Genomic DNA, 26,317 nt, shown 5'->3' on the forward strand with positions numbered 1-26,317 from the left:
ACTTAATTGAGTAAGAAGTATGGTATGTGATTATGAACGACCATGTTATTGTTCTAGTTGTTGTTGTTTTTGAATAATTGATTGTTGATATAACCACAAATAAATCAATAACCAACTAACACCCTCATAAAATGCCTAAATCGTATATTCTAGTGATCATTTATATTTGTTAGAATTGGTGTGATAATAACCTTAAAAATAAAAAAATAATTAAATAAAAATAAAAATAAATAAAATCAATTATATAAAACAACTCAAAAACCACTAAACACACATATAATTTTAAATTAGGAAAACCATTTTAAAAAAATCAAATCACAGTTGAGTGTGTGAGATGGTTGCTGTTGATATAGAGCATAGAAGGAATGAATGAATGAATGAATGAAGGAACGAATGAATAGATAATGTCCTTTGGTAAATGGGGGTTCAAAACATCACACCAAGATAATTAAGTTTTACAACTTACTATTTAGACCAAATACAGCTGTTTTTCACAACAACCATAACAAATATATACACACCAATCATATTTGATTGTTAAACATCTCGATACCAAACTATCCCAACTGTTTTAACAAACCATCATTCACCTATTAAATATTGAGTTGTCCAAGTTAATACCTATGATTAACCAATCATATCAGAGAGAAAGAAAGAGTACATAATATAAACCAATCAATTTTAACATTCATACTTTTAGCAATATTCATGAGTTATCACAATAACTTACAAATGTTCTATGGTTTAAAATTAGAAAACGAAAACAATATAATCAGTTGTTCTTCTTTTACTTTAACTTTACTACTGTTACTATTTATAATCTGTTAATCAAAGATTTTTGAACAGATATCTTCTTTATCAATAGTATTAAATCATTCTATATATTTTAATTTATATTGGTAAGGCAACGAATTATTTTGAACTATTATTGCTATGGTTGTTATTTAACAACAACCTAGATTAAGTTTTTTATGTGTTGAATTGATTATCGATACATTGGATATAGCTAATGCAGATCTATACTTTGAATAATCAGAAACTACAACATCGTTGAATGTCATATAGGCTTCTAGACCCACTTCATCTCCTCTAAACTTTTTAAACATTGATTTCCTAATTGTTTCAGCGCTCAGTGCTGTATTCCACACTATAAAATCATCAACCTTTCCTTCAAATGAATCTAGATTTATGTTGATCAGCCAATTAATATTTTGATAATATTTATGTATTTATAATCATAACATACCTTTACATCCAAATTTAAAGTTTGATACTTCTGAGGTTACGGATGATGATGAGAATAATGATACATCCTCCAAACCATTGACATAGAGTCTGATTGTTTCGGTTCTTGCAGTCTCGTTAGTAATGGAAACAGCGATATGTCTCCACTCACCAAATGGAATAGGTTTCTCACCAGTCACACAATTATCACCGTTGCAATAATATAAATAAAACTGTTTCCAAACTCTTGAAATACCAATACTAATGGAATCAACTGAAAATAATCTAATAATTAAAAAGATAATTTCAATATTAATTATCGATTAAATTGGTTAAATAATATTTATAGTTATACTTACATTTTTGAAGATGATCCACTTTCTGGGTAGATCCAAGACATAAATGTAAATTGACCGGCGATTGGTTTGTGAGATGAAGCGTTTCTGTTGACTTCGATACAAGAGTTGTGAGTGAACTGTGCAATTCTAATATTCTTTTTGACCTCGGCTGGTTCACCAAAGTGGATTCTATGACCGGGGTTCTCTTTCGATTTAACTTCATCGTAGATCTTGTGAATGTGTGTACACAGGTTACATTCACCACTGTAGAATACACATCGGTCGTACTTCTCCTTGAATGCCGCTGGATAAGGTTTATTCTTCCACTCGAAATACTTGTTATACTCCTCTTCATTCTCTGACAAATACAACAAATACTTGACCAAATCCGCAGGTGACTTGAAGTCACTCGTCTTTATAATACTCTTCTCCGGTACATATTCATCGATATTATCTGCACCCATATAAATTGGTATACTTCCACTCCTATAAAATAATAATATCAAATTTGTTAACAACTTTACTATCTATCTACTAACTAAATAATAATAATAATAATAATAATATAAACTGTACTTACATTAATAATGAATAAACTTTTTCAGTAACATAATCCGTAATATTATTGTTTTCAAATGAAAGAGAGAAGAGATAACGACCTAATACTTTCTCTTTGATTTTCATTGATTCACCCAAGTCTGCGAATACAGCTTTCTGATCCTCTTTGTCTAGATCTTTGGTGTGTAGACACTCACCGAGTCCGTCAACCACCATCAACTGCATCATGTTCTTGATGTACTGGGTACGGTAGATTGCACCACCACCGACACAGTTACTCGACATGAATCCAACGCCTTTGATCTTCTCTTTGAACGGCTTTACCGGGGCGTTCTTAAAGTTGTCGATCGATCCGTGATCCATCTGTCCCCAGCTACAGGTGAACGTAATATAGACTTGCGACGTCTGTCTGAATGTCATGTTGACATCGATGTTACTGAGATAGCCCGGTTCGAATTGCAGCGGGAAGTAGTGTTCGTGTTCGAAACCGAAATTCACATAGTACTGATCGACTTGCTTCTGAGGAAAGTCTGGCAGATCCTTCAGGTATGCATAGCCAAACTGGCCGAGTGGTTGTGCTTCAAAGACAACGGCATCGGCTTCGTCCTGTTTCGCCTTGTCACCCGAGAACTCGCATTGCTTTGGACACGATGGTTTCGTATAGGTTTGACCGAGATAGTTTGGCGTCTTGTAGGGATTCGTTCCCATACCAGTCCACGATGGACCAGCCCAAAACAATATCTTTCTAGTTTCATCTGCATTACAAACTCCACCACCAATAAATAATATATAAAATAAAACCAAAAATATATACAAATTACTTTTACTCCATTTATTATTACTTTTACTATTACTCTTAAATATTGACATTATTATTATTATTATTAATATTATTATTAATTACTTTAGTATTTATCAATCTTTCTATCTATCTTCTCTATAAAACTACAATATTGACATAATTTAAAATCAATCTCAATCTAATATAATATATTTTAGACAAAATTTCTGTTTTAAAAGATGTTATCTCTTTCTTTCTTCTCTACTTCTATTAGTTTAAAATAAATATCTAATAATAATGTTTAAGTTATTATTATGTTATTTTTTTGTATTATAATATGAATATTGGTATAATTAACTGTTTTTACTCAAAACAATTATTTTACTCTTTCTTTTTGTTGTTGTCTGACTACTCTATCTGTTTAAGTAAAAGAAGTAGTGTGAAGTATAATATGTGGGTAATGTGAAGAAAAATGTAAACTTTGAATAAATTATAACAATAAAAATATTATAAAGATTGTGTGGGTTAATTAAAAAAAATCTACTTTTTTCTATTTATGTATTTATTAAAATTTAAGTGTGGTGTGAGGTCAGTGTGAAAACGAAAGATAGAGATAGTTGTTGTGCGCATGTGGTTTTTTTTTGAGAAGTTAAATTGATATTAATATTTTTAAAAATCAATTTTATTTGAATTTGCAAAGTTTATTAACAACAAAAATAATAATAATCTTATAAGAATGATTTTGATTGATTGATTGTTTAAATAATTAATTTATTAATTGATGTGTTTTGTTGTTTGTTGGAAATTCTTGATATTTTTATAATTATATAAAGAAATTATGAACAAACAACAAACAACATCGTCATTCATCAACCAATTAATAATAATTTATTATCTATTGATATTTCTTTATATAAATTATTTAGTAATAATAAGACGATTTTACTATTGATTTAATTGGGTCGAATTGTTTGATCGATTTCTCTGTTGTAATGTATCCACCATTCAGCTGATTATCTATTACCAGGTAATCATAGATGTGTTGATACTCTCTCTGTGGTTTTACTGGTAGTTCTTGAGGATTCTCTTTGTATCTCTGTTTTAATTGTACGACTACTTTGTATGTTTGATTATAGCGGTTCAACCTAATCATTAATCTTGTGTTGATATGCTGCTCGCTATATTCCAATCTCTCTAGATTCGACAGACCAGATATATCCAATTTGATTAGCGAATCCGGTAGTTTAAGTTTACTACAGAAAAAGGAACCAAGTGTAAGTTTCTTTAGCTGGCTCGGTAGATTACACAATGGTTTATTGAAAGCATTGCCGAGCGTCAAGATCATAAGCGATTGCGGTAGAACATCTTTCTCAAGAGGCATATTGAAGCTGTCACCGAGATTCAGTTCTGTCAGATGGCAAGGTAGAACGTGTGGTCGCAGTGGAAAGTTAAAGTAAGCGTCCAGCAAAAGGAATCTCAATTGAGTTGGAAGAGTTCCCGGTAGGATCGGATGGTTGTAATATCTGGAGAATGCTAGCGATGTGACATCGTTGGTAATCAATGTTGGCGTAACTCGTCTTCTCGCACCTTGTTTACCGTCATAGAACTGTAGATTCAGCTGTAGTCCTTGGGCAGCAGACAGGTGTCTTGGATCTGTAGTGACAGGGGATCTTTCGTTGCTCAACTCTTTAAACTCTTTCGATTGTTCATGTTCATCTCTCCACGATTCCCAATCTTCCGATTCATATTGAACAGTCTTTGGTTTGATTCCACTTTTTTGTTTTCTAATGCTATCGTATGATTCATTTATTATATTTAGATATGATTTCATGTGATATCTCTTTGATTGTTTTATAATAGGATCAAAGTTGAAATAAAGATAATTCTCTCTTTCATAATACCATTTTCTACAACTAAGCGACAAACAAACTCTGTCCTCATTGTTCAAATAGTATAATATTTGTTTTAATAAATAATGACTTAGATTCATGAGTTCTTTGTTTTAACAATTATATATTTGATTGATTGATCAATTGTTTGTCCAAAGAAAGAAAAAAACACACAGTGGTGAAAATATGAAAAATATCTTAAAAATTTATGATTTGGCTTTTACTAAAAAGTGAGTAAATTAATAGAAATTTGTGTGTGAAAACCTTTTCATTTTTGGTAAAAATAAAAGAATTGTTTTTATTTGTTACAACAAATCAAATTGAAAACAATTAAATCTATTTATAAATACACAATTCACAATTTGAAAAGTAATAAATAAAACTAATAATTTTAAATAAATAAATATATATATAAAATAAAATAATAAAAAAATGATAAGTACAAATAGTAATAATATAAATACCATAGAATTAAAGAATGATTCTTGGATAAAATTCACACCAAATTTTCTTGACGAAGCCAATGCGAAATTGTTGTATGATCATCTGATGGATGGTTATCTTTATTTCGAACATTCGGAACGAGTAACAAAAGATGGATCATCATATAATCTACCGAGACTCCAATCGTGGATGGCAGATAATGAATATGTTAAAGCGCAGCTCTATCAGAAACAACCGGCAAAGATATGGTCACCACTAATGGCCATTGTGAAAGAGGAACTGGAACGCTTACTAGAGTGTTCTTTCGATTATGTACTGATAAATCTGTATAGAGATGGCAATGATTTCATAGGAATGCATGCAGATGACGAGGCATACCTTCCTGGAAAGACTACCATTGCCTCCATTTCACTTGGTGCAACGAGAACTTTCACCGTAACTCATTCCAAGAAGAAAGAAACTCAAGAATACAAACTTAACAATGGTTCACTGATAGTAATGGGTGGTCAGTGTCAAAAGAACTATCGTCATGGTATTCCAAAAGAACCGGATGTTGTAACTCCAAGAATAAATTTAACTTTTAGAAAATCATAATAAATAATTATGAAATAAATAAGTTAACTTTTATAAAATAAATCATGATCGCAAAGATTTTTGATCAAAAAAATTTCTTTGAAAAATCAAATTAAATCTTTCAATTTATTTAAAAAGTCACAGTTGTATCAGCTGATCCATAGATCAATATGGAGGAAAGATCTTTATAACTTATAGTTGGCTCTTGAAATTAAAAAAGAATATTAAATAAAGACTACTTGACTAATAAACAAAGTCTTTATTATTAAAACCGATATATTGTTAAAAGAGTTCTCACAAATAGAAAAACAAATAAAATTATTATAAAGATATGAGGGTTAGATAGCAAACTTTAAATCCATTTTAAAGATTTATTTTTTTAAAAATATCTATATACAATATATTAATTTAAATTGAATTATTTTTTTAAGGCTTTGTGATAACCAATCTAAACCTTCGAAAATACCAGTTCCAGTTGTAGCGGTGGTTGGTTGAATATACCATTTTCTATCTTTGATTTCATTTAGTCTGAGTTGTTCAATCAGTTGAGCAGAGTTCATTGCATTTGGTTGATCTTGTTTGTTCAAGAATAGCAACAAAGTTGTACCTGATAATGAATCTTCGGTGGTCAATTTGGCTATCTCCTCTCGAACTTCACTGATTCTTTCATAATCTGTACCATCAATAACAAAAATGATGGCAGTACTATTTTGGTAATAGTGTTTCCAGAGAGCACGGATTTTATGTTGTCCACCAACATCCCAAACTGTAAAATTGATATTCTTATATTCGATTGTTTCAACATTGAATCCAATTGTTGGAATTGTTGAAACTATTTCTCCAATTTTTAATCTATATAATAATGTTGTCTATTGGAAAAAGTAAAAAAATAAATTAATTACCTATTTTTTGTATTTTTTTTATATTTTTATTTTCTAATTCTTACTTTTCCAGCACCATCCAAACCAATCATCAAAATTCTATGATTTGCTTTTGGATCGAATAATTCGGCAATTTTAGTGAAAAGTAATCCCATTTTATTTATTTTATTTATTTATTTATATATTAAGAAATATTTATAAGATATTATTTATTTTTTATTGTTTTTGATTTAATTTGATATCTTAAAATTGTAAAATAATCAAATATTTATAGTTTTTTTAATTCACATTTTTGTTTATTTTTAGTTTCCTGCTTTGTAAGTTTCACCACAATTCACCATCGGTCAGTATAACCACGTCGATGAATTTGACAATTGTTTAAATTTTTTTCACCAAGTTCCACAAAAACAAGTGATTTCTTGTTTTTTTCTGCAAACACTAAATTTAATTAGAAAAAAGAAATATTTTCACTATCGAGCAGAGTTAATGAACAACGAATTTTCAAAGAAGTATCGTTGCTTTTGTTTTTCTTTAAGAGTCAACAGATGTGGAATGATATTTTTACAGCTTTATATATTGACACTAATACTACACCAATAACTCAACTTTATAATCACTACATTAATATTAGATACGTACATATATATACGCATAGGTGTTTTGTTAACATTTCCTGTCCATTTATTGACTTTATCACCACCACTGACCTACATAATCGAATTAGTTGGCTGGTCAAGTGATCATAGTATTTAGAAGATAGTTTATTTGATTGTGTTAAATAGACAAATTTGTTTATTTAAAAGGATTTAATTAAATGATCATGAAAACATCTTTTGTCAAAATGCACTTGATCTAAAATGTTGTATGTTGCTTTTATTAACTCGATCTTTACCCAAAAAGATAGAATGGATTCTATAGGTAAAAGCGAGTATAGAGAAGAACTAAAGTATAATCTAAAGAGATAATTTAGTTTTTGCAAAAAAGTTAATAAAGATGAATTTAATTATTATATAAACATACTTTTATTAATATCTATGTCTTTTTCTTTTATGTCGCTCTTCTTCTTCTTCTTCCTCGTGTTCCAAATTATAATAGTATTGATAGTCTTCGAAGTCGCTATCTTCATCATCTTCCTCGTCTTCGTCTTCGTCATCATCTTCGTCCTCCTCGTCATCCTCCTCTTCTTCATCGTTTTCTTCTCTCCATTTTTCCATCAATAAATCTATGAGCTCATCACGTGATCTCTTGAATAGTGATTCCTTATATTTCCTCTGTGGTGTCAGTCGATTTATATTCATGGTACGAAGTTGGTAATACATAGCTTTGCCAGTTTCACGAACGTGTTTACAATCACCTCCCATCGGGCATGTACAATCGGTTACGACTTGACCCTTGTTTATTGAAATTTTAACTAGATAGTATCCAAGAGTGCCACGTATTCTGGCTTCTACATAAGTAAAACCACATTTGAGTATTTTCGGATCACCTAAAGTTTTGCGGCCCTCTCCCAAGTCAGAACATTGTCGTAGTGTCAATTCCTTTAATGTATGAACCATAATTATGCTAAAAAGATATCTTATACAAGTTTTCAGTCCTACGTCTTTTATGTGCTATTGTCAAATCCATGCAATTCTTAAGCTAAGGTGAATTTAAGTATGAGGAAAAAAATAAATAGAATAATAATTTTAATTAAAATAATATTTAAATATTCAAAAAAGGAAGAAATAATATTTAAGTTCAAATACTAAAAAAAAAATTAATTTTTTCAATTTTTTAGAATTAGAAAATCAAATGAACACCTTGTTTGTACATTTAATTTCACACTTTTTAAGAGAATATTTAAAACATAACAAAACAATTATTTTGTTATGTTTTAAAGCGCGATCTTTATATCCATTCTAAAGATCTTTATTTTAACAAATATCTATCTATACACATTATCTAATTTATATTATATTCTGATAACTATTATCTCCACCGAGTCTTTAGACTATGTGATAACCAATCTAAACCTTCGAAAATACCATCTCCATTTTTGGCGCTCATTGGTTGAACATACCATTTTCTATCTTTGATATCATTGAGTCTGAGTTTTTCTGTCAGTTGAGCTGAGTTCATTGCATTTGGTTGATCTTGTTTGTTCAAGTATATCAACAAAGGAGATCCTGTTACTTCATCTGTTGCCAAATTCGAAATCTCTTCTTGAACTTCACTGATTCTTTCATAATCTGTACTGTCAATAACAAAAATGAGAGCAGTACTATTTAGGAAATATTGTTTCCAGAGAGCACGGATTTTGTTTTGTCCACCAACATCCCAAACTGTAAAATTGATATTCTTATATTGAATTGTCTCAATATTGAATCCAATGGTAGGCAATGTTGAAACTATTTCTCCAATTTTTAATCTATATAATAATGTTGTCTATTTGAGAAAATTAAAAAATTTAAAATAATAATAATTATTAAATTTATATTTTTTTTATTTTTTTGTTTTTCAGTTCTTACTTTTCCAGCACCATCCAAACCAATCATAATAACTCTATGATTTGCTTTTGGATCAAGAAATTCGTATTTTTTAGTGAAAAATGATCCCATTTTATTTATTTCTTAGATAAAAAATAAATTTTTTTTATATTTTGATATCTTAAAATTGTAAATGAAACAACTTTTTTATTTTTTTTTAATTAACATCAATTTTGTTTATTTTTAGTTTCCTGCTTTGTACAAGTTTCACCACAACCTTCACTATCGGTACAACCACTACGTAGATGAATTTGACAATTTTCATTAAAAAAAAAAAGGATTTTTAATTTTTGCCTAAACGTTATGTTTTACAAAAAACCATAAAAAAACAAAGCCTGTGTTTCATGATTATTAACACAATCAAGTAACTATCTAGTTAAAATACTCTTAATCAGATGACCAAGGATTTGATAACTATAGAGACATTCTAAATTAATCAACAACACCAGCCAATTAATTAAACAAATAAATGAAATCAACTATTTAGTTATATACAATCAAATTTAAGATAATAGAGCAATTAGTATCATGATTAGTTGAGTTTGATATCTTTTTCTGTCAATAACATGTTATTGTTTGAAATTTATTGTCGAGGTTTTTTTTAAAAACAGCAGTAAGTAGGAAGAATCATATTCAAAGCTTGTTATTCAATAACTTTATTGTTTTAGTGAAAATAATTCAATTAAAAGGTTTGATCTTCACCTTGTAGAAGAGATAAAGTATAATCAATAGAGATAGATAGTTTAGTTTTTACAAAAAAGGTAATAAAGATGTATTAATTAAAAAACATACTATTATTAGTATCTCTGTCTTTTATTATTTTGTTGCTCTTCGTCTTCATCATGATAGTATTCATAGTCTTCGACACTATCTTCTTCTTCTTCTTCTTCTTCTTCCTCGTCTTCATCGTTTTCTTCTCTCCATTTCTCCATCAATAAATCTACAAGTTCATCACGTGATTTCTGTAAAAGTGATTCTTTATATTGCCTTTGGGGCGTCAGTTGATTTATATTCATCGTACGAAGTCTGTGATACATAGCTTTACCAGTTTCACGAACGTGTTTACAGCTACCTCCCATATCACAAGTACAATCAGTTACGACTCTACCATTTATTACTGAAATTGTAACTCTATAGTATCCTTGAGTGCCAAGTATTCTGGCTTCTACGTGAGTGAATCCACATTTGAGTATTTTCGGTTCACCATAAGTATTGAGGCCCTCTCCCAATTCAGAACATTGTTGTAGTGTCAACTCCTTTAATGTATGAACCATATTTATATTAAAAATATCTCTTTCAGTGTATTGATTGTGATTAAATAGTACTAATACTCACAAATTGTTTTTTTTTTAACAAATTAATAATTTTTTGTGTAGTACACAACGATTTTTTTTTTGCTCCAAATGTGAAATTAGTGCGGTATTTTGTGATATCATTTCAATAAACAAGCATATATATACACCACAGCTGACTCCATCTGTTTGTTTGACAAAGTTTTTCACCATTTCTTCACCACTACAATTCCATCCATATAATTCAGAAAAGTAAGTACTTCTTAACATTGTCTTTAATAATGTTGTAGCTTTGAAAGTATAATCATCATGATTTTAGCAATTTTAATTAAATAAAGGTTCTAGTATTAATAATTAGTTTTAAAAAATAAAAATTAATTTGCCTTTGTAAAATTCAAAAACTAACAGAGAAGCAACTAAAGAAAGTGGTATTCATGAATTGATATTTGTAAAGGAAACAATATGATCACCTAAACTAACCTTGTTAATTCTTTGGAAATATTAATATTGAATAGTGAATGTATTAAAATATAATCTTTAAATCCACTACATTTATATTAAGTATTGAACGAAAAATAGGTACAAATCTATCCAGGTTTTAAATTATGAAACAAATCTTGATGTAATCTTAATTAATCTTTTGAAAAAGAAAAAAGTTTTTACTTGTTTTGTAGATATTAATTTAATAACAAAAATCAGTGATTTTATTAAGAAAAGTTATTCTTATGCTGAACTTACGAACCACTAAAGAGATCCGTCGTATCACTGACAGTCAAAACATCATTCAAATCATAGAATACATAAAATAAAGAACACTTTTAGTTTCATCTACGAATCATTAACTTCGTTTATCTATCTCTATACTATCATATATAAACAATAATCAGTAATTCTAATAGATTTATTAATATATTTGTATTTATATTACTTAAATTCCTTTTCTTTATTTTAATTTTTAAAGTTAAAATTTATCTGTATAAGTTTATGTATATTTTTGTATCAATATTCATTTGTATCCTTTTAACTCTGAATCTTTGTCTATGGAATCAAAGATATCTTAAATTCATGAAATTTTATCCAATATAGTCTTTAAATATTTTATTTATAAAAAACATCAAATTGGAAAAGAAATTGATCTAAATATTTAGTTCATAATTCGGAAACAATTCTCTAATTCTAAAAAAATTAAAAGAAAACTTTAACTTGCGACTTTCCATTCTAGACAACTTTGACAAAATATTTGAAAATAATCTTTTTGATAAAATAATAAAAAATTGAAATAGCCAATCTTAAATAGATAATAATCTTTAAAACAGGAGAAAAAACTAATTCAAAATTTGATACATTTGTTTTTAGATTATCCTTGTACTACCATTACTGATAGTCAAGGTAGAGCTTGATAATACCCTACAGGTCGTGTTTATTTATAGTTGGAGCGACTCAGCCACAGGCCATTTTGAGTAAGGGATGATGTTCCCATTGATTTGGATAGGCAGATGGAGTATTTAAGCCACTTAGAATTCTTAGCGGGTACGTGTAAACCACTCGGTGTTTACCTATGATAAGCTTGCTAGTTACTGTCGGTGTCAACATTTTTGTTGTTTTTTTTTTTTTTTTTCAAAAATGATTTGTTGGCTCATGCTTAGTCAAAAATATCAATTGCAGGTATTGATATTAACCTTCTAGTAGTGTTTTACACACAGGCCTTGAGAAATAGCCAATAAAATATTATTATTATTTTTTTTGTTTTTTTTTGTTTTTTTGTTTTTGTGATTATTATTATTATTGTTTAAGATACAGTCGTAAGATGTGTAGTCGAATTTGGTTGGTGGTAGCGATAGTTGGAACTGACCATCAGTTAGTGGTGGAATGCCATGTTTGACGAACAATATGTGGTCGTAGATTTGCTTTAGAGTGGGTGGTAGACCATCAATCAGAATTGGTTTAGCAGATTTGATCTTGTTGTCCAGATGTTTGAGATGAACTGCCAATTGGTGCCACAGAGCGTAGCATAGATTGAGATAAGGCGAGGTGATAGATCTGCAATAGATTTGAGATAGCCAACTGGTGTAATAACAAACTTTGGAAGGATCAGAGGATGAAAGTAGGAATCTGTTGAATATCCACACGAGGCTTTTGTTTTTTTTTTTTTTTTTTTTTAAGAAGTAAAAAATGATTTATTAAGTAATATATTGGGGATGGTGTAAACCATCGAATTTTTCTTTTTTTTTTTTTTTTTTTTTTTACAGTTTTTACTTTTTCATAATTCTGCAATTGATTGCTATTTTGATTGTTATTATAATTATTTTAGTTATTGATATTAATAGATTGTTAAGCTGATGAGAATACTGATGATTGAATTGGTTAATTTGAAAATGAAGAAATGAAGAAGAGGAAATAATAGTTGGCTGACATTTGATTGGTTATTGGTTATTTAAGTTTGGATTGTAAGTTACTGATACTGTTATTTATAATTAATTTCATTACTGATAAGTGCTGTATATATTCATTAATGATAGATTCATTAGATAGTAGGTTGTTATCGTGGAGAGGAGTACCGCCAAAATAGGATTTACAATAGAATTTCCAGATTTGATGAAAGACAAGTGAAACGAGAGTAGTGATGTTGTCCTTTCTTCTAACCAACTGATACGCGTCTTCCATAGTCCAATCGAATCGTTGACCACCTGAAAGCTGTAAGGAGTCAAGAATGGTGTTAAGGTTGAATCTGTGCATAACTGCTCGACAATTAAAGAATGTATGGAAATATGGGTCAGAGCAGTATGTGAAGCACAGTTCACATTCTTTGTTTTTGTTGTAAGCTAATCCAGGAAGTGAACGAGAGAAGAACCGAAAGACAGTGTTTCGTCCACGCTGGTGTTTGATGAGCGAAATATAGGTGAAGATACTGTCGTAAGATGTGTAGTCGAATTTGGTTGGTGGTAGCGATAGTTGGAACTGACCATCAGTTAGTGGTGGAATGCCATGTTTGACGAACAATATGTGGTCGTAGATTTGCTTTAGAGTGGGTGGTAGACCATCAATCAGAATTGGTTTAGCAGATTTGATCTTGTTGTCCAGATGTTTGAGATGAACTGCCAATTGGTGCCACAGAGTGTAGCATAGATTGAGATATGGCGAGGTGATAGATCTGCAATAGATTTGAGATAGCCAACTGGTATAATAACAAACTTTGGAAGGATCAGAGGATGAAAGTAGGAATCTGTTGAATATCCACACGTGTTGGGCATCGTTACGAAGTTGGATGTCCCATAGCGAGATGCCACCACGTAACCATGGTTGTACAGCTCTGGTCTTTTTCATTGTGTTTTTATATTTCTTGGAGTCGATGAACGGATTGGAGTTGGACGACCACAGGTACCAAGACAGTATGTTATCGAGTTTCTTGACTTCCTCATCGGTAAATCTATCGACGTACATGTTGTAGGTGAGCTTAGAGAGTGTGTAGCTTTTGACTATGGCCATTTTGGTGCGTAAAGTGACACCAGTAGTTTTCCAACGGACCAGGTGACCTTTAATAGAGTTGATCAGAGAATCAAGCGAATGATGCAATCCGTCGGACGTGAAGTACAGACCCAGGTATCTTTCAGCGGATGTAGATATAGGTATCTTCTGGTTGTTAATGATCGGTGGGTACGTTTTCTCGTCAGTGTGATCACCAATTTTGATAATGACTGACTTGGTTGCATTAACTAGGGACGAGGTGGCATCGCAGAACATATCAAACATACGCAGTTTGGTATTAAGATCTTTGAATGAAGGTGAATAAGTGGCAGAGTCATCGGCGAATTGGTTGATTTTGAGCGCGTGTCCATGATCGTTTATTGGTAGTCCAGCGGCAGGGCACAGTCTGATGCAACGAGATAAGCATTCAATGACTAGAACGAATAGAGTGGCCGAAAGCGGATCGCCTTGCTTGGTACCACGGTTCAGCGCGATTGGGTCAGTGAGAAAACCGTTGACCAGAACTTGAGCGGTAGAGCCAGAGATCATGTTCATTATAAGTTCAACTAGATGTATTGGTGTACCAACATGAAGTAGAGTACGGCGGATGGACCCATGCGATATGGAGTCGAACGCTTTATTGAAGTCGAACAGAGTGATCAAACCTTTAATGCCACGTTGTTTACAGTAATCAATGATTTCTTTCATGGTAATTATATTGTCCATGATGTAACGGTTTTTGACAAATCCAGTTTGATAGACGCTAACGACTTTCTCAACCTCGGGTTTCAGACGCTCATTAATAGATTTAGACAATATTTTATAATCACAGTTAAGCAATGTAATAGGTCTTCTATTGGCTGGATCATAGATATCTCCCTTCTTGAAGATAGTGGTGATCACACCAACTTTGAAATTTTGAGGGATATGTTGTTCACCGGTGAGCACTTTGTTGAACAGTGTGGTCAGTATCGGTGCGATAGTGTCAATATGTTCTCGATAGAACCACAGACCAAGACCATCAGGACCCGGAGATTTATGTGGGTTAGACGACAAGATGATATCAGCTACTTCTTCGATGGTGAATTGTATACCAACTATCTCACTGAACCTAGATGAACTGCAATCCCAAGCTCTCTTAAGCATCTCCGCGTGCAGCTCTGGATTGTCTTTCTCAGCGGCGAATAGTTTGGAGTAGAAGCGATGCATGATCTTGGTCATCTCGTCGATGTCTGAAGTAACGGATTTATTACCTCTGTACAGCCCAGGTATAGATGAGTCTTTCTTGGATTGAGAAAGTTTGGTAGTGAGCATTTTAGATGGGACTTCACCATGGAGTTGCTGGTTCATCTTGCGTATGGAGTCACGAACAGAATGTTCTTCAGATTGAAGTAACAGTAAATCGTTGCTGGCTTTGGTTCTGATGTTAGATGATAGTTCGGTGGAGCTAATGGTATTGATCAAACTCTTAATCATCTTCCTCTTGGCCATGCTACGCAGCCGCTGGTATTTTTTATAGACGTTGACTATAGTAGACTTAACAGACAACCAGTCATTTAGCGAAGAGATGACACTGGACGAGAGAATAGATTCTATCTCATACTTGACTACAGATTCCATAGCAGTGTATCTGTCTAGTCTCCAAGGTGTGGGTGGAAGCTTAGAGGAGATACCAGTTGGGATGCTGAATGAAAGCATCGCATGATCAGAGAGAGCGTTGGGAACAACCTTGAAGGAGTTGTTTAACAGACTGCATTTAGCATAAGCTCTATCAATACGTCTAGCAATGCCGGTAATTGGCGAACGGTACGTGGGGATGTCGACAGTCTGACCAAGATCGACCAGATCGTGCTCATCACTAAGAGAGTCAAGCACCACTGAAAGAGGAGAGCAATCGCCGGGTACACAGTTGAGGTCACCGCAGATTAAATCAATCCTGTTAGGGCACCAGAGCTCAGGAGTGGAGAGAAGCATCTCTGGGAACGATTTCTTTTCCCAGTATGACGCAGGAGCATACACAGCAAGCATATTAAGGCTGTGGCCACCGACATAATTGACATTGAATAAAATAAATCTACCACTTTTATCAAGCAGAATGGGTTTGATTTTGATGCGGCTGGTGTGAGCAATGATAGCAACACCTGTGCCTTTACCATTAGATACAGCAAGGATTTTGTTAGGTTGGTTGAAAGGGTTGAACGTTTGATGAAATTGATTGTTAATGTTGTTGGTTTCAGTAAGTATAGTGAGTTGTGGGTTGTAACCAGTAATAGTTGAGGAAATGTCAGCGATTGAGGCATTGGAAGCTGCTCCTCTGCAGTTCCATACCAGTGCTTTAAAGCACTTGTTGGCGGTGGTTATTGAGCTTTACCTTTGCGACCTCGTGAGGTCGTAGGCTTTACTTCTTCATCTTCTTCACCATCTTTACCGAGATCATCCGGAACAGTACATGGTTTATCAGCGGTTTGTATCTTATCGTCGGCCACAGAGCTACTACCTGGTGCAATCGCCGGCGCAGCAGTGGAGTCAGTCTTTGGTTTCAGAGCATTGCCAGTAGCTGGTGCAGGTTTAACAGGGGGTGGCTTGTACGGTATGAGTGTGCACTTAAAACCTGATTTCTCATCTTTGGCATCGATGCCTTTGAAGATTTTTTCATTGGGAAACAAGAACCACGACGACGTTTTCCAGATAGGTTTGTTGACATCGTTTGTCACTAACTTGGTTGAGCTATGACTGAAGTGAACAGGGGTGTGACCGAACATTCTCTCGATACCTTCATCATCGAACTCTTTTGATACAGCTTCGAGACAGTCCTTAGATGCAAGTGCCGAGACTCTGATAAAGTTAAACTCTGGGAAGAATGCAGTGACCTTGCGAGACTTGGTGGCAGACAGGTTACCATTACAAAACTGATGCAACTCGCCTAGTCTCTCAGAGTCGACTCTGCCAGAGAAGGTGACACTGTTTTTCTTGGCGGTTAACACACTATCTTTGTAGACGATTTGAAACAAGTCGTGAAGCTTGTCTCTGGTGGCTGTAGTTATGTACTTAGAGTTGGGGAAGCAAAGTCTAACATAGAGGGTGTTGAGCTTGATCAATTGCTTGAATTCGGTAGCATACGTATATTTATGCTTTGATTTGTAGAATTTAGCTACTTTAGCACCGATATTATCCATTTAAGAATAGTGAATGTACTAATGATCGTAAAACTAGTGAAATTTGATATATTAACTGATATGATCGTAAATTTAAGACTAATAACTAAAGAGGAACGAATATATATGATTATAATAGCTAGATAACTTGATAACAAAGATATGAAAAAATTATCTACAAATACTAACTGTTTGCGAAAAAAAAAAAAAAAAAACGAGGCTTTTGTATAAAAATTACCATTTACGCATGCGGTAAGGTATGGCATTAAGAATGTTGGGGCTCCACCGGGAATCGAACCCAGACCACTACCACCCAAAGGTAGTATTGTACCATTCAACTATGGAGCCTTTGATGTTTTGGGATTGAAATTTTAAATTTTTGTTTTTTTGTATTGAAAAAAATTGTTTTTTAATTTAATTTAATTTTTAGTTGAAATTGATTCGACTTTTAATTAAAAGGTTAACCTTAGAACATGGCAAACCAACTTATATATATAAATATGTTTTTTAAATAAACTTCTGATTATTTATCACGATGAACGTTTTTCGACTGATCAAATAATTGTGATTACACCAATTCAATTTAAACAATTATGTACAGTCGATTCCTAATACAACAACAATCAAAGAGTTTAAAACTATGTTGTAGTATCAATATCAATAGTGTATATAGCTATAGTTCAACAAACAACTTTGGATCGTCTACTCCACATAGAACAAGAGCAAAACGATATATAAATAATAATGATCAATTATCAACAATAACGACAACATCAACGAAATCATCTACATCACCAAAACAAATTAATACCAATATAGATAGAGATATTTTCAATTACGCAACGTCATCACCGTTGAACTCTCACCACACACAACATCATCTGACAAGATTGAATCCAATCATTTCAAGTCTGAGCAACGACGATCATATAATTGTATCGGCCAATCAACAACATCAAGAAGGAGACTTTAAAATCGATAAACAATCATTAGCTAAACAACTATCAAAATTTAACATTCAATTCAAAGATAACATCATTCCACAAGCAATCATTGAAAGTCTATCACAAAACACAAAACAATATTCATATTCTCATTTAAATAGATATTTCTTTTTAGGTAATAAATATATATTAACTATATTATTATATAAAAAACAATAATATTATAAATGTTTTATTAACTTTTAATTTAAACTTATTATTATTATTATTTATATATATAGGTAATGTTATTTATAATACAAATATTTTAGAACAATTAAAGAATAGTGGAATTGAACACGAAACAAAAGCTGAATATAAATCGATTATTAAAGGAAGTTACTTTTTAAGTAAGAGATGTGAGATCATTGGATTGTCAGAGTTTATCAGTGGATCGATGCCATCGGATCAGTCGAAATTCAAGAGTTTCTATCTAAAGCATTTCCACTATCGTTCTTTAATGCAATTCGTTGGTGCGCTCTACCAAGAACAAGGTTTAAACGTAGCCAATGAATTCATCGACAAATTTATACTACAAAGCTCTGCTATTCAACCAGAACAATATATCTTGGAATTCCCAGAGTCAATAGTTTTAAAGAAGTTCTATCAATATAAAATAGAACCACCTCATATAATGTATGTATTAATTAATTATTCTTTTAAAAGTTATTTTGAATGTTTAATTAATTATAATCTATTTTATTTCTATCAATAAATAAAAAGTGTATCACAACCAGGTGGAAGATGTCCAATTTATCGTGGATCAATTGTATCTGGTAATAAGAGATTAGTTGAAACCTATGGGTTCGATGAAAATGAAGCTAAATGTCATGTAATGTATATTAATGAAAACGAATTAATACAACTATATTATAAATTTACTAATTTATAGATTCATTAAACATAACAATACTAAACATATAGGCATTTGAATTGTTGAATACACAATGTAATTCTATTACATCAGTATTAAAATTGTTGATGAATGATAAACCAATTACAGATATAGATGAAGATGATAACAATGTTGATAGTCAACAACAACAACAATAATAATAATATTATAATAAACACAAATTATTATCTAAATATTATTACTTTATCTATCTTATTTTAATAGATAGATAGATAAATAAGTCATTTTATTATTATTATTATTATTATTTTTATATATATATTTTATATTGTACCAAAAGTCATATTCCACTGTTCATAGCCAGTTAAACTATCTTGTGAAACGGATGCTCTTATTTGTTTGAGTGAATTTTTAAAGTCTTTACAGGAGATTGGTCGAATCTGATTGAGCTTGAGATCTTTGATTTCCATGCCCAGTTGACGTATCGGTTCGTAGGCGGCGTCCTTACAGAGTGCATTGAGATCGAATGCACTGTAGCCACTGGTGGCATCGGCAATAGCACTCATCTGTGAATTTGTCAGATTGTGATTCTGATCCCTGAGTAGATGCTTCAGGATATCGAGACGTGTCGATTTCTCTGGCAGTCCAACGTAGATACGCTTGACAAAACGTCGCAGTGCAGCTTCGTCCAACTCCTCCGGTCGATTGGTCGCTCCCATCACCAAGATACGCTCGGCTCCATTCGTTTTAACACCATCGAATTGTATGAGAATCTCGGTTTTCAGTCGACGAGTGTGGTCCGATTCACCTTCGGAACGCTCGGTGAGCAACGAGTCGACTTCATCAATAAAGATAATCGAGGGTTGGTAGTAGCCGGCCACCGCAAACAGTGCACGAACCAACTTCTCACCTTCACCAACATACTTGGAGGTGAGAGACGATGCAGATATGGAGAAGAATGTCGCCTTTGATTCGTAGGCAACCGCTTTGGCAATCATTGTCTTTCCATTGCCTGGCGGACCGAATAGCAACAAACCCTTGGGAGGTGAACGCAATCCTACAAAGACGTCGGGTCTGAGGTTCGGAAGGATGACAGCTTCCATCAGCGATTGCTTAACCTTGTCAAGTCCAACAACATCGTCCCATGTCACCGGATGTTTAGTATCGATAATCTCGTTCATAATGATTTGTAGAGCTGCTTTATCAACACCTTTAATATCTGGTATTTGTCCTGGAATCGGTTGTTGCTGAGTTGTTGTTGTTGTCGATGTTGTTGATCTTAAAGGTGAATTACTTGATTTTGAACCTGTTATTCCTGTGAATGTTTTACTTAATATTCCTGATGACGACGACGATGTTGATGATGATGATTTGTTAACAGTTGATAAAGATGAAGATGGTGTCAACCTTAATGAATTTGAAAGATTTGAATTTAATCTGTTTGTTGATGTTGTTGTTGATGCTGTTGATTTCGATAAAGGTGTAGGAGTTGCTGTTGTTGTGGTTGTTAAATCTATTATATCAGGTTGTTTCTTCTTGGCTGCGGATGAAGATGCAGTGGCAGTACTATTATTGGAACTACCACCACCAAACCAAGATGAAAAGAATGATGGTTTACTGTTTGCACTCGAACTACTAGTCGATGATGATGATGATGTCGTTGTTGTCGTTGATGTTGTTGAATTTACATTTTTCTGTACAAATATATTGAATGGTTCGATCAAAGTGAAACTTGTTGATTTTGACAATTCCGATTTCAAATACTCTGCTCTATCCATATAAAACATTACATAATTCTTTAATTCTTTTGAACCTACAATTAACAATATGATGTTATATTAATAATCAATATATAATATATATATATTTAAAGTTACTTACTTTTACATAAAGGTATCAACTTCTCAATACCATCGGTATAATATTGTAATGCTTTATCGTATTCACCTTTCTCATCCTTTAGTTTGCCTTCTTCAATAAAGTGCCTACCTTTTTGAATCTCAGACATATTATTTTCTACTTGTAGATTATTATTATTACTATTACTATTATTACTATTATTATTAGTGCTATTATTATTTATATTATTATTAATTGAATTTTGTCTTTCAAGTGTTAAAGATCTTCTATTATTACTACAATTTGTTGTTGATGTCGGTGTTGGTATTGATGAACTCGGTGTTGTTATTGATACACTATTTCTCTTATTTATATTAGTACCGACACTACTGCTATTATTACTATTACTATTACTACTACTAAGTCTTTTAGATGCTGTTGTTGTTATTATATTATTTTTATTTAGTTCTATTGATTCTATGTTGTTATTATCAGTTGTCTTTGTTTTGCTATTGTTATTATCTATATGATCGGATATTACTTTATCATTTAAAATATGATCTAAATTGACTGCTTGTGATGTTCTCGATAGTTGTTTATCTGACTTTGTAAATGATCGAATCGAATTGAAGAGCGTTGATATTAAATATGTTATTATATGAAATGATAACCAAACAATTGTGAATCCCAATAAATATGTATAGCAATCATATATCATTCTAATATCATATATTTAAATATATATAAAAAATAATAATAATAAATTTAATATTAAATAATTCTCCGTTTACTTTTTTTTTTTTTTTTTAGTTAAATTCAAGAAATAAAATTATAAATAAAATAAAAAAATAAATCAAAAAAAATATCTTTTGAACTAATTTATATTTGTAAGAGTGTTTGTGTGTCAATGAATTTTGAAATATATCTTTTATTTAAAAATAATAAAAATGAACTTACAATACAAAAAACAAAAACAAAGCAAAAATAATATTTATTTTTTCCAATAATTATTTTTTATTTAATGAATAAATATTTTGATAGTCATTGAATATTGATCTATTTATTGATTAGCTGTTTTATCCGAAAAATTGAACTTTTCGGTAGGTAATTCCTTTTGAAAAAAAGCTTTTTACGACTCCTCCACTAAAATGGTATCTTCAAAAATAAAATTATTAACCTTCTTTAGTTTAATAATTCTAATTAAATATATTTTAGAAAACTAAAAAACAATCATGACTACGATGGAATCTAGAAAAATTTAAATTTCTATTACCCAGATATACATCTAAAGAAGAAGAATCAAATTTAATTATGATTACACCCAGTCACGATCGTTGGAAATTTGCCTTCTCATTTCTGCACAAATTTGTGAAAATTTTTAAAAAAATTAATATTGTTTTTTTTTGAAGCTAAGTTATTAATATCTGTAGATCTTAAGATAAAAATAAACAAAGTTATATTAAAATAGAATGTATCAATGCAATGGTATGTCGAGTTTAACATTATTTAAAAATTTTGTTATTATTTAGAAAAGATGGTGCTAATATAGCACTTTTAATAGGAGGATACACAAGAATTAAGCAATATCATACGTGTAACACCTCAGAGGATTAGTCAAATGGGCAGAGAAGAGAGGTTGATGGAAGCAATAAATGAAATTCAAAACGATACAGGTTTTACTCAAAAGGAGCTCTCAAAAGTATGGAGTTTCTGAAAGTGAGCTATCCAAGAAAAAAAATAACGTTTCCTTTAAGCCAAGAGGTAGATATCTCACCGAAGCAGAAGAATTAGAGATGATAAAGATGGTAGAAGAATCAAACACCAAGAATATTCCGATAACGAAAGAGAATATTCTAAATTGGGTGGTCGGAAAGGTATATGACAAATATGGCTATACAATGAGTCGTCACCCTGGTGGTGACTGGTGGACCAAGCTGAAACAAAAATATCCGATCTTAAAGTTAAGAAAGGTTAAGTTTCAAGATGAAGCCAGATTAAAAGCGGAGAAAGAGGCCGATATTCAAGGTTTCATCAAGAGTGTTCATAAAGTGATAGTAGAAAACCAAATTCAACCAAAGAATGTGATAAACTCTGATGAGAAAGGTGTTTTATTCACGAAAATGAATCAAAAGTTATTTAATATTCTATTTATTAGTTTTTTTTTCGAAAGATTTAGCTAATTGTTATAAAAATATAGGTTGCCATTATTGACGGTGGAAACAAATTTGAGACAGTCAAACCTAGGTTTCCCAAGCAATCCCAAAGTCAACACTTTACAATGATTGGAACAATAACAGCATCTGGTCATGCTCTACCACCCTATAACGTTCTCCAGATTCCTAAACGAGTAAAATGGATGCATATGTTCCCATTTTACTCGTTTCAAATTATGGTGTCATTATTGCTAATGAGTCAGGATATGTAAGTTGGCAACTTTTTATAACTTGATCCAAAGTTGTCTATTGCTATTATTAATATATCAATATTGATACATTGTATTATTATATATTATAGGTAACGCAAGAGATAAAGAAAGAATATGTCGAATGGCTTCTAGGACAATTTAAGAAAACAGATAAAAAGCTGCTTTTAGTAGACAATCACATATCCAATTATTTCTTTGACGAAAAAAAACTTTGTGATGAGAATAATCTTATCATAATGACGTTCCCATCAAACCTGACTCACATTCAACGAGAAGGCAAATTTCCAACGATCGTGACTGGGTGTTAGGATAAAAACTCTGTAGTTGTATTTAATCATGAATCGAATGGCATTCAATACTTCAAGGATTTTGTAAAAGATAAATTTGTTCATTATGTTTACTGATGTTTCAAACGTTATTCTATTAAACATCGACTGATACATTTACAGAATAGCTCAATTTATTGGTTAAATCAGCTGAATAATACATGTATGAATATTCAACTATCAATATACCATTTTTTAACTAACAATTAAATAAATAAAATCTTTTTTTTTTTTTTTACTACCCCATGGGAAATTCCCTTGTTTTGTGAATAGCTAAGGATTATTATTATTATTATTATTAACGCTTAATTGATTTAGTTGATCTGCCACCTTGAATGCCATCATTTGCACGTTTCTTTGCAGTTGGTTCTTCAATCACCATTTTGCTTGTTTTAGATCTACTAAAATTTAGTCCTGGATGATTCTTTTCGTACACCTCCCTTTGCATTTTTGCTTTTTCTAGCTCTATCTCATCGGCACTGGCTTCTCCCGGAGTGATCAGTGAATTGGTGAGTGGTGTCTTTCCTTTTCTCTCAAAGAATTTCATATCTTTTGAAACCTGAGTGAGTGGATGATACAAACTCTGAGCATAAAGATAACAAACCGTTTTGACATCTTCGAATGGCGAATTGTACTTAAATCCCTTGTCATCTCCAAAGTAGAATTGTCTGTAGAGATTGAATGATCCAATCGATTCATGAACTCTCTTTGCCAGAATTTCATTTTCAATACAAAACTATAAGAAGATAAAAATAATATTAACAAAAAATGAAAAAGGTAGAGTATAAAAAGATTGACTTTTAAAAATATTCATACAATTGTTCCAGCATGATGAATTGAAAAATCATTTCGATTTGAATCACCAAGACAAATGATATTCTTTGATTTGGAAACCATCAACTTTTCATGTCTACTAAGTGATTCTCCGGGTGAACCATCTTTTTTTTCTCCACTCCATAAAGGACTCCATAGAACAATGTTTCTAACACTAAATGTTGATCCAATCAAAGATGGGAATCCTTCTTGCTTTTAAATTTGAGAATTTTAAATAAAATTAATTGAAAATTGTTATTATTCAATGATATAAGAATGATACGTACATCAGTACTGACAAAAAAGTGTGAATTATAATGTTGTGCAACCAATAAATATGGATCCTTTATAAAATTATTATCATTAGAAATTAACGCTGTAAAATATAAAATAAATATTTATATATAACATACCATTCCAAAGTCTGTGAAACTACAAACTGTCTTTGCATTATAACAAATATTATTGTCTGCTGAAGCATCAATCATAGAACAATGAGTTTCTGATAACATGTTAACTTTGAATACCACGGGGCCATATTTGTCTTTTTCAAACCAATCATTTCTTCGGAAATTATAACTTGTCGAAAATTTAATAAAATTATTTACATTCTTGCCATAATTCAAAGCAAAACATTTGCTGTAAATCTTGTAGTTTTTAGCGTCATTCTCTTGAACTACAGCTTTAAAAAAGTCTGTTGTTTTATCATGTGAATTGCAAGGTGTCTTTGATCTGCCATCTAAATAATGTAAAATTTGAAATTAAATAAATATATTATTGTTTTACAAAAAAATAGCAAAACAAATACACAAATACTTACAAAATGAAAATGTTTCGAAAGAACCAAGTTTAAATGGTCCTCCATTCTCCATACAATGTTCTTTGGTTTTATCGTACGAATCTTTGTTTCTAAAGAGTTTGCGGAGAATGGCATCACCATCGTTATTGTTTTTTTCTCTAAATTGATAGTCGTATACATGTTGTCTCCACTGTTTATCACATTGATCCAACGGAAATTTCAGAGTGAGTTCTGGTTTAAAGTATCTACAATCATCCTTTGCACGAACCAAACCAGCTTTGGTATTCTTCAGAATATCAAAGTATTTGAGAACTTCAGGTTTTCCACTCAATGAATTACAGAATGCATGTTGCGAAGGTTGAACTGCAGAGGGAGATGTTTCATCAAACAGTTTTGAAGGCTTTTTTAAATTTGGCATCTTCATTGAATGTGAAATGAAAAAACCGGTATTCTTAGTTTCGTCACTATCTCTCAGATCATATACAAACAATGACTTAAAGAAAATAAAATAAAAAAAACATATCTTATTAGTAATATTTACAATTTTCTTGAATAATAATAATTAATAATAATTACCTTGACATGACCATGATAGAAATCACCTAGGTCGATTTTCGCACTTTCACTTGCTTGATCATGATACCACTCCAATCCTAAATAATTTTTATCTATGCACTGTTGTTTTGTTATCTTATCACCTTTTGCTTGATCGACATGTCTTTGTGTCAAATTTGCAAAAAAGTCTCTCTGTTCACCTGATATTTGAATTGGTTGAGCTTTTTGTGCGGCTAATAAAAGAAATATTAAAAAATAGGATTGAAAATTAGCATAATAAAAGTTATTTTTTAATTGTTTTCACTGTTTTTATTACCAAGAATCGAATCATAATAAAGTCCTCTTGAATATTGTTTGTCTTGTGAACCTTTATTGGCATCAGCTAAATGAATCCACCATTCAACTTGATGTCCTGTTCCATTGACACATTTTACAGATTCACTAACTGTTATTCCTAAGAGAATGAAAACAAATAAAATTTCGAAATTTGTTCTCATTAGATTTGTGCCAATATGGTACAAGTCGGTCAATAAAAACTCCAATAAAAAAATTGAAAAATTTAAAAAAAAATTTTTTATTTTTTTATTTTTTTTGTT

The 26,317-nt window shown here is 31.4% G+C and overlaps 14 protein-coding genes and 1 non-coding gene across 15 annotated transcripts; 4 read left to right on the forward strand and 11 right to left on the reverse strand.

The window, feature by feature from the left end:
* Positions 1 to 45: 45 nt before the first annotated feature.
* PPL_05361 (uncharacterized protein) lies at positions 46 to 2,990 on the reverse strand (the record flags this gene model as incomplete). Its single annotated transcript, XM_020576246.1, has 6 exons — positions 46 to 135; positions 792 to 821; positions 996 to 1,147; positions 1,247 to 1,509; positions 1,584 to 2,048; positions 2,143 to 2,990. The coding sequence occupies 6 exons, from the start codon at positions 2,988 to 2,990 to the stop codon at positions 46 to 48; spliced, it is 1,848 nt and encodes a 615-aa protein (XP_020433495.1).
* Positions 2,991 to 3,823: 833 nt separating this feature from the next.
* On the reverse strand, positions 3,824 to 4,732 carry PPL_05362 (FNIP repeat-containing protein; the record flags this gene model as incomplete). The annotated part of the gene is made up of 1 exon (XM_020576247.1): positions 3,824 to 4,732. The coding sequence occupies one exon, from the start codon at positions 4,730 to 4,732 to the stop codon at positions 3,824 to 3,826; it is 909 nt and encodes a 302-aa protein (XP_020433496.1).
* A 490-nt stretch (positions 4,733 to 5,222) lies between these two features.
* PPL_05363 (uncharacterized protein) lies at positions 5,223 to 5,828 on the forward strand (the record flags this gene model as incomplete). Its single annotated transcript, XM_020576248.1, has 2 exons — positions 5,223 to 5,326; positions 5,567 to 5,828. The coding sequence occupies 2 exons, from the start codon at positions 5,223 to 5,225 to the stop codon at positions 5,826 to 5,828; spliced, it is 366 nt and encodes a 121-aa protein (XP_020433497.1).
* Positions 5,829 to 5,937: 109 nt separating this feature from the next.
* On the reverse strand, positions 5,938 to 6,843 carry PPL_05364 (ADP-ribosylation factor family protein; the record flags this gene model as incomplete). The annotated part of the gene is made up of 3 exons (XM_020576249.1): positions 5,938 to 6,011; positions 6,274 to 6,676; positions 6,754 to 6,843. The coding sequence occupies 3 exons, from the start codon at positions 6,841 to 6,843 to the stop codon at positions 5,938 to 5,940; spliced, it is 567 nt and encodes a 188-aa protein (XP_020433498.1).
* Positions 6,844 to 7,713: 870 nt separating this feature from the next.
* PPL_05365 (uncharacterized protein) lies at positions 7,714 to 8,244 on the reverse strand (the record flags this gene model as incomplete). The annotated part of the gene is made up of 1 exon (XM_020576250.1): positions 7,714 to 8,244. The coding sequence occupies one exon, from the start codon at positions 8,242 to 8,244 to the stop codon at positions 7,714 to 7,716; it is 531 nt and encodes a 176-aa protein (XP_020433499.1).
* Positions 8,245 to 8,656: 412 nt separating this feature from the next.
* On the reverse strand, positions 8,657 to 9,285 carry arrH (ADP-ribosylation factor family protein; the record flags this gene model as incomplete). The annotated part of the gene is made up of 2 exons (XM_020576251.1): positions 8,657 to 9,112; positions 9,196 to 9,285. 2 exons carry the CDS (start codon positions 9,283 to 9,285, stop codon positions 8,657 to 8,659), a joined length of 546 nt encoding a protein of 181 aa, XP_020433500.1.
* Positions 9,286 to 10,010: 725 nt separating this feature from the next.
* On the reverse strand, positions 10,011 to 10,487 carry PPL_05367 (uncharacterized protein; the record flags this gene model as incomplete). The annotated part of the gene is made up of 1 exon (XM_020576252.1): positions 10,011 to 10,487. One exon carries the CDS (start codon positions 10,485 to 10,487, stop codon positions 10,011 to 10,013), a length of 477 nt encoding a protein of 158 aa, XP_020433501.1.
* A 1,458-nt stretch (positions 10,488 to 11,945) lies between these two features.
* Positions 11,946 to 12,098, reverse strand: PPL_05368 (uncharacterized protein; the record flags this gene model as incomplete). Its single annotated transcript, XM_020576253.1, has 1 exon — positions 11,946 to 12,098. One exon carries the CDS (start codon positions 12,096 to 12,098, stop codon positions 11,946 to 11,948), a length of 153 nt encoding a protein of 50 aa, XP_020433502.1.
* Positions 12,099 to 13,825: 1,727 nt separating this feature from the next.
* On the reverse strand, positions 13,826 to 17,146 carry PPL_05369 (reverse transcriptase family protein; the record flags this gene model as incomplete). The annotated part of the gene is made up of 4 exons (XM_020576254.1): positions 13,826 to 13,919; positions 14,206 to 15,417; positions 15,574 to 16,313; positions 16,373 to 17,146. The coding sequence occupies 4 exons, from the start codon at positions 17,144 to 17,146 to the stop codon at positions 13,826 to 13,828; spliced, it is 2,820 nt and encodes a 939-aa protein (XP_020433503.1).
* A 256-nt stretch (positions 17,147 to 17,402) lies between these two features.
* On the reverse strand, positions 17,403 to 17,473 carry PPL_05370. The gene has a single exon. It is a non-coding gene; the product is annotated as a tRNA-Pro (tRNA).
* A 245-nt stretch (positions 17,474 to 17,718) lies between these two features.
* PPL_05371 (uncharacterized protein) lies at positions 17,719 to 19,161 on the forward strand (the record flags this gene model as incomplete). Its single annotated transcript, XM_020576255.1, has 4 exons — positions 17,719 to 18,244; positions 18,351 to 18,744; positions 18,832 to 18,940; positions 19,033 to 19,161. The coding sequence occupies 4 exons, from the start codon at positions 17,719 to 17,721 to the stop codon at positions 19,159 to 19,161; spliced, it is 1,158 nt and encodes a 385-aa protein (XP_020433504.1).
* A 126-nt stretch (positions 19,162 to 19,287) lies between these two features.
* Positions 19,288 to 22,157, reverse strand: PPL_05372 (AAA ATPase domain-containing protein; the record flags this gene model as incomplete). The annotated part of the gene is made up of 4 exons (XM_020576256.1): positions 19,288 to 20,777; positions 20,846 to 21,407; positions 21,981 to 21,999; positions 22,123 to 22,157. The coding sequence occupies 4 exons, from the start codon at positions 22,155 to 22,157 to the stop codon at positions 19,288 to 19,290; spliced, it is 2,106 nt and encodes a 701-aa protein (XP_020433505.1).
* Positions 22,158 to 22,285: 128 nt separating this feature from the next.
* PPL_05373 (uncharacterized protein) lies at positions 22,286 to 22,983 on the forward strand (the record flags this gene model as incomplete). Its single annotated transcript, XM_020576257.1, has 4 exons — positions 22,286 to 22,288; positions 22,365 to 22,502; positions 22,558 to 22,934; positions 22,974 to 22,983. 4 exons carry the CDS (start codon positions 22,286 to 22,288, stop codon positions 22,981 to 22,983), a joined length of 528 nt encoding a protein of 175 aa, XP_020433506.1.
* Positions 22,984 to 23,155: 172 nt separating this feature from the next.
* PPL_05374 (uncharacterized protein) lies at positions 23,156 to 23,699 on the forward strand (the record flags this gene model as incomplete). The annotated part of the gene is made up of 3 exons (XM_020576258.1): positions 23,156 to 23,224; positions 23,318 to 23,504; positions 23,683 to 23,699. The coding sequence occupies 3 exons, from the start codon at positions 23,156 to 23,158 to the stop codon at positions 23,697 to 23,699; spliced, it is 273 nt and encodes a 90-aa protein (XP_020433507.1).
* A 153-nt stretch (positions 23,700 to 23,852) lies between these two features.
* On the reverse strand, positions 23,853 to 26,218 carry PPL_05375 (uncharacterized protein; the record flags this gene model as incomplete). The annotated part of the gene is made up of 7 exons (XM_020576259.1): positions 23,853 to 24,290; positions 24,371 to 24,580; positions 24,655 to 24,711; positions 24,781 to 25,106; positions 25,188 to 25,659; positions 25,743 to 25,954; positions 26,038 to 26,218. The coding sequence occupies 7 exons, from the start codon at positions 26,216 to 26,218 to the stop codon at positions 23,853 to 23,855; spliced, it is 1,896 nt and encodes a 631-aa protein (XP_020433508.1).
* Between the last annotated feature and the right edge of the window lie 99 nt (positions 26,219 to 26,317).

Source organism: Heterostelium album (genome assembly GCF_000004825.1).
Source record: "Heterostelium album PN500 unplaced genomic scaffold PPL_contig12, whole genome shotgun sequence".
Classification (NCBI taxonomy): Eukaryota; Evosea; class Eumycetozoa; order Acytosteliales; family Acytosteliaceae; genus Heterostelium; species Heterostelium album.